A 12,160-nucleotide genomic window follows, 5' to 3' on the forward strand; every position below is an offset into this window, starting at 1 on the left:
GAGCTACATTTAGTGAACATATACTTAAAATGTGAAATCTGACCAATTATAAACAAATATATTGAAAACTTTCTATCAAATTAAAAGAAAAATGGGTAAAGAACTTGAATAGACATTTCACCAAAAAAAGACATGCAAATGGCCAATAAAGCACAAGAAAAGATGCTCAACATCATTAGTCATTAAGGAAATGCAAATCAAAATACAGGATGCCCCTTACACCCACTAGGGTGGCTGTAATGAACAAACAAAACAGGTACAAAATAACAGATATTGGTGAGAATGTAGAAAAATTAAAACCCTTGAACATTGCTGGTGAGAATCTAAAATGGTGCAGCCAAGGTGCCTGGGTGGCTCAGTCAGTTGGGTGTCCAACTCTTTTGATTTCAGCTTGGGTCATGGTCTCAGGGTTGTGGAATCAAGACCTGCCTCGGGCTCCACACTCAGCAATGAGTCTGATTCAGATTCTCTCTCTCCTTCCCTCTGACCCTCATGCACCCGTGCACAAGAGCTCTCTCTAAATAAATAAAATAAAATCTTAAAAAAAAAAGGTGCATTTTACTCAAAAAGTAAAATATAGGGGGCCTGGTTGGCCCGTAGAGCATTCAACTCTTGATCTCAAGGTCATGAGTTCAAGCCTCATGCTGGGTATAGAGATTACAAAAATAAATTAAAAATAAACTTAAAAAAGAAAAAAAAGTTAAATGTGGGCGCCTGGGTGGCTCAGTCGTTAAGCGTCTGCCTTCGGCTCAGGTCATGATCCCAGAGTCCTGGGATTGAGCCCTGCATCGGGCTCCCTGCTTCGCGGGGAGCCTGCTTCTCCCTCTCCCACTCCCCCTGCTTGTGTTCCCTCTCTCGCTGTGTCTCTCTCTGTCAAAAAATAAATAAAAAATCTTTAAAAAAAAAAAAAGTTAAATGTAAAATTACCACATGACCCAGCAATTCCATTCCTAGTTACATACCCAAAAAAACTAAAAACCTATATTCGAACAAAAACTTGTATATGAAGGTTCATAGAAGCACTATTTACAATAATCAAAAGATGGAAACAACCAATAATGCCTATGAATTGACAAATGGAAATGTGGTATATCCACACAGTAGAATATTTTTCAGCCTTAAAAAAAAATGAAGTAATGATACATACTACAACATGAATGGACCTAGAAAACATTATGCTAAGTGAAAGAAGCAGACACAAAATATCATATGTTATATAATTCCATTTATATGACATATCCAGAAAAGATAAATCAGAGAGATAGAAAGCAGATTAGTGTTCTCCAAGAGCTGTGGAGAAAGAGGAACAAGAAGGAACTGCTTAGTAGGTTTCGGGTTTTTCCTCTGGGGATGATGAAAATGTTTTGGAACTAGATAAAGGTTATACGTGCAAAATACCATGAATGTACCAAATGCCACAAATTATACACTTCAAAATACTTAATTTTATGTCATCTGAATTTTACCTCAATAAGTAAAATAAGAGGGTACTAGAAATGATAACGTCTTATGAAAACAATTACCCAAACACGTCAAGTTATTTTACTACTTACTGCCTCCCAACTAAAACAAAATAACACTGAAATATTTCTTTTTTTTTTTAGTTTATTTTTTTTAGTAATCTCTACACCCAATGTGGGGCTCAAACTCATGATCCCAAGATCAAGAGTCCCATGCTCTTCTGACTGAGCCAGCCAATGACCCCAACACTGAAATTTTTCTTAAACCTTTTTAAGATTAAGTGCTGATTTGAAGGGGCACACACACTCCAAAGTTTCTAACAGCACTATCAACAATAGCCAAATTATGGAGAGAGCCCAAATGTCCACTGACAGATGAATGGATAAAGAAGATGTAGTATACATATAGAATGGAATATTACTCAGCCATCAAAAAGAACGAAATCTTGCCATCTGCAACAATGTGGGTGGAACTAGAGTGTATTATGCTAAGCGAAATAAGTCAGAGAACAACAAATATCATGATTTCACTCGTATGTGGAATTTAAGAAACAAAACAAATGAACACAGGGGAAGGGAAGGAAAAAGAAGATACAAACAGAAAGGGAGGCAAACCATAAGAGACTCTATAGTTAAGAGAACAAACTGAGGGTTGCTGGAGAGCAGGTGGGTGGGGGATGGGCTACATGGGTAATGGGTATTAAGGAGGGCAATTGTTGGGATGAGCACTGTGTGTTACACATTAAGTTATGAATCACTAAACTCTACTCCTGAAACCAATACTACACGGTATGTTAACCAACTTGAATTTAAATTAAAAAAAAAAAAGCCCACACCATTTTAAGATTAAGATGCTCCTAACAGGGGTGTCTGGGTGGCTCAGTCCATTAAGCAGCTGCCTTTGGCTCGGGTCATGACCTCAGGGTCCTGGTATCAAGCCCTGCATCGGGCTCCCTGCTCAGTGGGGAGTTTGCTTCTCCTTCTCTCTCTGCCCCTCCCCTGCCTGTGCTCTCTCACTCTCTCAAATAAATAAATAAAATCTTTAAAAAAGAAAAGATGCTCCTGACATTTTTCTAAATCACAGTATTTCTTTAGAGAGAGAAAAGAAGTATTACACAAAGCTTCTCAAGCATAATTTATTCATGGACTTATTTACTCTAAAATCTAAAAGATATTTTAGGTGGCCGGTTGGCTGCTGAGCCCTCTTGCCGCGCGGGGAGACGGTGCACGCCTTGCCCGCAGCCACTGACCATGACCATAACCCTCCACACGAAAGCGTCCGGAATGGCCCTGCTGCATCAAATCCAAGGGACCGAGCCGGAGACCCTGAACCGCCCGCAGCTCAAGATCCCCCTGGAGCGGCCCCTGGGCGAGGTATACATGGACAGCAGCAGGCCCGCCGTGTACAACTATCCCGAGGGTGGCGCGTACGACTTCAACGCCGCTCCCACAGCCTCCGCGTCCGTCTACGGCCAGTCCGGCGTCGCCTATGGCCCCGGGTCCGAGGCGGCGGCGTTCGGCGCCAACGGCTTGGGGGGGCTTCCCGCCACTCAACAGCGTGTCTCCGAGCCCGCTGGTGCTGCTGCACCCGCCGCCTCAGCTCTCGCCCTTCCTGCACCCCCACGGCCAGCAGGTGCCCTATTACCTGGAGAACGAACCGAGCGGCTATGCAGTGCGCGAGGCCGGCCCTCCCGCTTTCTACAGGCCAAACTCAGACAGTCGGCGCCAGGGTGGCAGAGAGAGACTGGCCAGTACCAGTGACAAGGGAAGCATGGCTGTGGAGTCTGCCAAGGAGACCCGCTACTGTGCAGTGTGCAATGACTATGCCTCAGGCTACCATTATGGCGTCTGGTCTTGTGAGGGCTGTAAGGCCTTCTTCAAGAGAAGTATTCAAGGACGTAATGACTACATGTGTCCAGCTACCAACCAGTGCACGATTGACAAGAACAGGAGGAAAAGCTGTCAGGCCTGTCGGCTCCGCAAGTGCTATGAAGTAGGCATGATGAAAGGCGGGATACGGAAAGACCGAAGAGGAGGGAGAATGTTGAAACACAAGCGCCAGAGAGATGATGGGGAGGGCAGGAATGAAGTGGGGTCCTCCGGAGATATGAGGGCTTCCAGCCTTTGGCCAAGCCCGATCTTGATTAAGCATACTAAGAAGAACAGCCCAGCCTTGTCCCTTACAGCCGATCAGATGGTCAGTGCCTTGCTGAAGGCTGAGCCCCCCATAATCTATTCCGACTACGATCCTTCCAGACCCTTCAGTGAGGCTTCGATGATGGGCTTGCTGACCAACCTTGCTGACAGGGAGCTGGTTCACATGATCAACTGGGCAAAGAGGGTGCCAGGTAAGAACACTAAGCTCAACATTTATTTTGAGAGTCAATAACTACTCATGACCTGGTTGTGCTGGCATGGGAGAAGTAGGGACAAACAACAGCTTGCTATCGAATTGGTTTCAAGGTTACTTCTGAATTTGTTCATTTTTACTACCAACATACTATCATTCTCCTGGAAATTAGGAAATAATGTTTTAAAATCAAAATCTGTAAGATTAAAGTGTTCCACCTGAAAAAAAAAAAAAAAGATATTTTTAAAAGCTGGATGAGGAGGCTCTTCTGATTTAGTCACCATGAGCAAAAAGGTCAAACAAAACCTGAAAACTCAGCTATCACAAGTTACTTCAAATGTTATACCTAAAAAGCACAATAGCACAATACAAAGATTTCCACCAAGGGGCGCCTGGGTGGCTCAGTCGTTAAGCGCCTGCCTTCAGCTCAGATCATGATCCCAGGGTCCTGAGATCGAGCCCCGCATCGGGCTCCCTGCTCGTCAGGCTCCCTGCTCGTGGGGAAGCCTGCCTCTCCCTCTCCCACTCCCCCTGCTTGTGTTCCCTCTCTCACTATGTCTCTCTCTGTCAAATAAATAAATAAAATCTTTAAAACAAAGATTTCCATTGGTTATTTCTCACAATCACTTTTACAAAACAGTTTCAAATGGTCTGATTTGCCCTGTTAGTCACCATAAGCACTATTTCCCTTCTGACAGTGACTTCCCCTTGCTGTTACCTAGGATTAAAACTTTTCTGAGTCAGTCTTCTTTATTTCTTGGTCTCCAGATACTGCTAGCTGTTTCTTTAAAAGAGGCTTTAGAGGTAGAGATACTTGAACTTGACATCTTGTGTCTACCACTTATCAGCAATGTGAACTTCAGAAGTAGCTTCCTTTCTCTGCCTCATTGCTCAATCTGTAAAATTGTAATAATGGCCACACCTCAGGGGCTTGTTGTGAGAAAAAAGTGAGATAATGTGTCCAAAGCATTTAGCTACTGCCCATTTCATAAACACTCAAACTACCATCACTATTATTACTATTCTGTGTTTTCACTAATAATTCCCTAGAACAGGCCCTCATGGGTGCTTGATTATATCCATTAGATTATGTCTGTGCCTCAACTGGCTTCTTTCATTCCCATCTTTTAGTAGTCCAAAGGACTCTGCACATCACCATCAGATTTACCTTCAGACATACAAATGCATGCTGTTACTCCCCAGCTTAAAAAACCTTTATGGGTCTACTTATTGCCAATATCAAATCTAACTTCCTCTGCATGACATTCATTATCCTCTATTAACAGCTGTTTCTCAAACTTTAGCGTACATCAGAATCATCTGGAGTGTTTGTTAAACAGATTGGTGGACCCCACCCCTACAGTTTCCAATTCAGTCTCGAGCAGGCCTCAAAATTTGCATTTATAATAAATTTCCAGGTGATGCTAATGCTGCTGGTTTAGGAACCACACTTTGAGAAGTACTACTCATATATGATCTCATTCTGCCTCCTTAAGCTTATTTTTCCCTACTCTAACTGGCGCACACAGCTTTGATTGGATTAGTCTTTTCAATTCTCCCTCACTGCTTAGCTTTGGGCCTGAAAACACTTTCTTGCTTACTCAAATCATACCTAAGTCTGTGGTTCCCAGCACTGCCTGCACATTACAATCACATGGAAAAGCTTTTTCACAAACTGTGGAGGCACCCCCCAATATTCTGATTCAACTGATCCTGGGAAAAGCTTCCCCCAAATGATTCTAAAGAGCTGCCAGAGCTGAGATCCACTACTCTACCTTCAATCTCCTTCCCATCAGGATTATGAACTGAATGTTCTCCCCTCCAAATTCCTAATTCCCAGATTATATCATCAAGTTTGCACTCATTTACTTATTGGATTGTATTACTTTCAACCCACCATTTTAAGTCTTGTTTCTCCAACTTGGTAAATAATCTTATCTTCAATTTCTATTTTCCTAAAGCACTAGTATGATGAATACACAGTAGGAACTCTGTGGTTATTTCTTCATTGATTGTGGATTCAAATTAGAAGTCAGAACTTTAAAGTATTTCTAATTTATCCAAACCAGGAAACTATGGTCCCTCTTTTTTTAAAAAAATACAGTTCTGCAACAAGCTTATTTTGTTATGGTGATCATTTAACTCCTTCCTTCCCCAATAACTAAACTGAAAAGAAAAATACTAATGTATCAAAATGCTGTGGAGAATAATAAAATGATTAACAGCATCATAAATGGCTTCACAGTTGCTTCCTTAGAGAAAATAGCCTTGTCTAAATCCATTAAAGACTGTTTCAAAACAGTTAAAGAGAATCAAAGCACACATATTTAAAGATGCTGAAGCTCTGAATAGTTCTATGATTTGTTTTCTCAACAGATGTGCATCCTTCAAGCCCTGAATTCACCAGATGCATATTAAATTAATCCGTACTTTTAGTTTTACATAACACTCCACTCTAGTTTTATAAATACACCACCACATAAAGCAGAATTCCACTGTTGCTTTGTGACATTAAATATTAACAGATTATTTCCACTGTGCAAAAAAAAATACATTAAGATTCATTTTAATGCAGCCAAATGTGTGCTTACTAAATATAGGCTATAACATCTTCATTAATTTTTAATTGGCCAATTTCTATCTAGAATGTGAAAAATGACAAATTTGCTCTTAACTGAAGACCTAGTGACACCTGGAACTTTAAGAAATATACACTAACTCACTCAACATTTCCGAAATTAGGAATTCAACCAAAAACTTGAATTCTATACTGTAGTTTAATAGTCCACTTAAATTTTCTGGAAAATGTGCTTCTTACAAAATCATAATTTCTTCATAAGCTAAAATGAATGAATTCTTGTATTATAAGAGAAACAGGACTGGACTGGGAGTCAGGAGATCTGGGTTCCAGTCTCACTCATTAGCTATTCCATCTTGAGTGCATCACTTAGTCTCTACACTTCAGTAATTTCAGCTGTAAAATAAAAGGGTCTACCTAGACCATCTCTGCGTTTTCTTTTAGCTTTATGATTCCACAATCTATGAAACTCAAGAAACACAAGCATTAACCAGATGGATCCCATTAAAGACTTAGTGAGCTTTCACACTGATTGATTTGGAGAGCATCTATCTCTGGAAAAACTAAGTGCTTTCACACAAACAGATCGTTCCTTGTGTCTATTGTTAATTAACTAGGTGAAAAAGCAAATAAAACACACCAAACATGGAGTTATTAAACAGTTTTTGCATCATACCTTAGATGACCAGAATATTTGGAGGCCAAAATACCAATTAAGGTTAAGATGTTCTGGAAAATGGAAGGTGTTCTAGAAGTCCAGGAAAGGACAGTTAATAAAGCCAACTGAAAGTGAATTCTAAGTAACAATTACTATTTAGGCTATATAAGAAATCGTGTCTCGGGGCGCCTGGGTGGCTCAGTCGTTGGGTGTCTGCCTTTGGCTCAGGTCATGATCCCAGGGTCCTGGGATCGAGCCCCACATCAGGCTCCCTGCTCCGCAAGAAGCCTGCTTCTCCCTCTCCCACTCCCCCTCCTTGTGTTCCCTCTCTTGCTGTGTCTCTGTCAAATAAATAAAAATAAAATCTTTAAAAAAAAAAAAAGAAATAATGTCTCATGATAGCATTTTATTATGTTTAGAACAGCTACTCCCTCTGAGTCCAAATTGGAAATAATCAGGCAACTATACAGCAGTACCCATGATTTCTCTTCTAGTCAATCTTTGCCAGCTCAAGCTTCTGGATAGTCTTCAACAACTGTAATAGGAAGAAGAAAAAACCAGAAGAGGATGGCCAAGAAATCTACATTATAGCCTGCACAACAATAAAAGGCAAGTGGCAAAGGACTTTAACTTTAGTGATAGTTCAAAAATTCTGAATTTAGATCTCCCTCAAGCCCTGTTACCACATGCAACTGTCATATGGCCAGTACCACATTTAGCTCACACTTAATGCCCAATTACATATCTCAAAGAATTAAGCATCTATCAATCAACACCTAATGACCTAATATAATCTTTTTGAAAGGGAAATTCAGACTCTGAACAATGCTTCCAATTACATCTGAGAATGTTAGGAAAATCTCTTTTCAAAACCACCCCCAAGGATTATTTTATTCATTTTCATTTCTAAATATATATATATTTATCTCGCCCAGGGGTTGGGGTGAGAGGAAAGGTTTAACTGGCAGAGCACAGAGAATTTCTAGGATAATGAAAATACTCTGTATATTATAATGATGTGTATTATACACTTTTACAAACCCATAGAATGTACAAAACAAAGAATGAACCCAAAGCTACTATGGACTTCAGGTGATTATGATGTGTCAATAGAGTTCATCAAATGTGTCAAACTGTTCACCAACTGTAACAAATGCACCACTCTGGTGGAGATGATGGGAGAGGCTATGCCTGTATAGTGCAGAAGGTTTATGGGAAATCTGTTTTCTTCCTTTCAATTTTGTTGTGAATCTAAAACTGCCCTTAAAAAATAAAGTCTTTGGGGGCACCTGGGTGGCTCAGTCAGTTAAGCATCAGACTCTTGGTTTTGGCTCAGGTCATGATCTCAGGGTCATGGGATGGAGCCCCGAGTGGGCCTTTGTGCTCAGCAGGGAGTCTGCTTGAGGATTCTCTCTCTCCCTCTGCCCCTAGCCTGGCTCACATGTGTGTGTGCTCTCTCTCTCTCTCAAATAAATAAATAAATCCTTAATAAATAAATAAATAAATAAAGTCCTTTTAGGGGGCACCTGGCTGGCTCTGTCAGGAGAGCATGCGACTCTTGATCTCAGGGTTGTAAGTTGGAGACCCATGCTGGGTACAGAGATTACTTAAAAATAAAATAAAATAAATTAAAAAGTCTTTTAAAAAAATATCACATTAACATTTTCTGAATAGACAACACTTTTATAAAACAACTGGACATCTTTGTACAAAAATATGAATAGACACACAGTCCTTAAACCTTTCACAAAAATTGGCTCAAAATGGATGTTTTAAAAAAAATGGACCTTAGGGGCACCTGGGTGGCTCAGTTGGTTAAGTGACTGCCTTAGGCTCGGGTCATGATCCCGGAGTCCTGGGACTGAGTCCCATGTCGGGCTCCCGGCTCTGTGGGGAGCCTGCTTCTCCCTCTGAGCCTCTGCCCTCTCATGCTGTTTCTCTCTCTCTCTCTCTCTCAAATAAATAAATAAATAAAATCTTTAAAAAAAAGTATCATTAAAAATAAATAAAATGGATCTTCGAACTCAATGTAAAATGTAGAACTATAAAAATTCTTAAAGATAACATGGGACAAAATCTATATGACCTTGAGTTTGGCAATGAGTTTTTAGATGCAATACCAAAAGCAAACTCTATGAAAGAAAAACTCGGTAAGGTGGACTTCATTAGAATTTAAAACTTTCGTACTATGAAAGACAGTTAAGAGAATAAAGAGACAAACCACAGATTGGGAAAAAATTATTTGCAAAAACCTGTATCTGTAAAAATATTTGCAAAAAACCGTATCTGATAAAAATACGTATACAAATTATACAAAGAACACTTAAAACTCAACAATAAGAAAGCAAACAACCCAATTTAATAAAATGGGTGGAAGATGTGAACAGACACCTCTCCAAAGAAGATATAGATGGCCAATAAGCATATGAAAAGGTGCTCAATATTTTATGTCGTTAGGGAACTGCAAATTAAAACGCCTATTAGAATGGCTACAGTATAAAAAACTGACCATACCAAATTCTGGCAAGGATGTAGAGCAACAGGAATACTCATTCATTGCTGATGGGAATGCAAAATGATATAACCGCTTTGGAAGAGAGTTTGGCAGTTTCTTATAAAACTAAACATATGTTTACCATACAATCCAACAATCACGCTCCTAGGCATTTACCTAAAGGAGCTATCAAGCCACAAAAAGACAGGGAGAAACCTTAAATACATACAACACAAAGAGTAAACCTTAATGAAAATCATGCACTACAGTTAATAATAATGTATCAATATTGGTACATTAATTGTAACTAATGTATCACACTAACACAAGATGTTAGTAATAGGGGAAATGGAGGGGGTGTAGTTTTGTGGATATGGAGATATGGAATTCTATCTGCTCAATTATTCTGTAAATCTAAAACTGTTAGACGAACCATGAGAGACTATGGACTCTGAAAAACAAACTGAGGGTTCTAGAAGGGAGAGGGGTGGGAGGATGGGTTAGCCTGGTGATGGGTATTAAAGAGGGCACGTTCTGCATGGAGCACTGGGTGTTATACGCAAACAATGAATCATGGAACACTACATCAAAAACTAATGGATGTAATGTATGGTCATTAACAATAATAAAAACAAATAAATAAATAAAACTGTTAAAAGAATAAAGCCTTAATTTAAAAAACAACTGGGTATCTACGGATAGGAGATACTGCTACTTTAGGCTACAGAAATTCGAGAACAGTGAAAGAAACTAACTTTAAATAAAATCAAATTTAAATCAATTTAAATTAAAAAAAATTAACTTTAATCCCCTTGCCTTTTTCCTGGCACTGGTCATATCCCTGCTCATTAGCACCTACATGAGAGAGTGACCTCTAGGAAATAGAGAAAAAAATCCAGCTAAGAAGCTGCTTGACCATAGCTATGGTTGGCAATTTAGCCTGAAGAACTAAAATGAGATCCGGTGATTACCATGGACACTACACACACACACACACACACACACACACACACACACACCGGTGATTACCATGGACACGACACTACACACACACACACACACACACCAAAAACTTAAAACATTTTCACACCACTCATTAATGCCAGCAGACAAAATGTATTTATAAACCTATCAAGAGAAACATAAACGTATAGTACTTTCATTCAGAGGCCCGTAAGTCCTCAACACCCCTTTTTAGGTTAGAAAGTGTAAGCTACAGAAATCAGTGTGGGTCCAATGCTATACTGTTCCTTGGAAAATTTATATGTCATTTTAATGAAGAAACTGTAGCATTTTGACAGGCTTACCCAGCACCCAGGGGTACTGCACCAAGTCGTCTTTGATGGCAAAGGCAATAGTTACCTGTTCACTTAGCTTCTCTGGCCAAGGCAAAATCGAAGAGAATATCCCTTTCCCCAGTATGTCTATGCCTCCATTGTGATGGGTGAGTGATTATTGAAGAACAATTCCCATCCCGGACACCCCAACCCTTGCCATAACTACACTGCCCACTTGGAGCTTCTGGTGAGGGAAAGACTAGAGCAGTATAGGGGCAGCCCATCAGTCTTCCTACAACACCACAACATTTCTGCTGCAGACAAAGCATGGCTCTCTTCTATCCAGATTGCTCTCTCTTCAGTCCATTTCTGAGAGACCACACTAGTACTACCTTATAGTTTCTCAAAGATGCCTGGGTGTTTCTGGTCCATGCCAGGTGCCAACTACTGTAACCTGAACAAGTAATAGTCTTTTCCAGCTCAGTAAACCCAAAAGCCTATTCTTAGGATTTATTAAGATCTGAACTGAAAAATGGCAAGTATGTGGCCTATGAACTGTATGGTACCATTTAGATGAAAGTAATAGCAACTGGCATATGGTAAGGCAAAACTCCCTACTGAAAGATTAAATTTAAGTGGACTTATCACTAGATAAAAAAATCCTCAGCAGAAGCTTCTCTTCTAGTTGTTAACATGAAGGAGAAAAAAATATTTATTCTGTATCTTCATAATCAATTTTTAAGCAACTTCCAGCAACAAGTGTTGACAAAAATGGTCAATGATGACAAAGATGTATGAAGCTACCTAATAATGTTCAGATAGTTTAAAATAACTTAATTACTTTTAACCATTGTCTGTGATCCTTTTGTGTAACTCAATGTAAAAATTCAAGTTCTTTTATGTTCACTGATATAGCTGAAATTACATAATATAAATCTACTGAGGACTTTCATTTTTGAAAAATAATCTGATGAATTCAAAGCCATAAAACATGAAGGGGTGAGGGAATAAGGAATCTGAAACAGATGGCATCTGATTTTTTTTCTGAGTCCATCTTGAACACAATCCCAATAATATCAAAATCCAATTTAGCTCTCCAAATAAGTAATCCACAAAACTTAAAATGGTAATTCTGAAGTAATTTCATTTTTTTCCCCTCCTAGCTTCTCAAAGTTTCTATATTAGGCAGAAATGAGTAGAGATAACTTAGATGTTAAAAAGAGAAAAACTATCATGCCCCAAATTCTAAAGTTCTTTCATGAAAATCTACTTCCATTTATCTAAAACCATTGAAAAGCAATTTCTACCACAATTGGTGATATTAAAATCTTTCTGTGATATCA

At 39.4% G+C, this 12,160-nt stretch overlaps 2 protein-coding genes across 15 annotated transcripts in view; one reads left to right on the top strand and one right to left on the bottom strand.

Annotated features, from left to right (window-relative positions):
• The window catches only part of CSNK1G1 (casein kinase 1 gamma 1), a 186,409-nt gene that overhangs the window by 169,605 nt on the left and 4,644 nt on the right, over positions 1–12,160 (bottom strand). The window lies entirely within an intron of this gene.
• LOC116640795 (estrogen receptor-like) lies at positions 2,529–4,199 on the top strand. The gene is given in 2 exon segments (XM_032418034.1): positions 2,529–2,993; positions 2,995–4,199. Coding segments are annotated over 2 exon segments (1,137 nt in total). The 5' UTR covers positions 2,529–2,711; the 3' UTR covers positions 3,850–4,199.

The sequence above is a fragment of the Phoca vitulina genome, unplaced genomic scaffold, assembly GCF_004348235.1.
Source record: "Phoca vitulina isolate PV1807 unplaced genomic scaffold, GSC_HSeal_1.0 scaffold20, whole genome shotgun sequence".
Classification (NCBI taxonomy): Eukaryota; Metazoa; Chordata; class Mammalia; order Carnivora; family Phocidae; genus Phoca; species Phoca vitulina.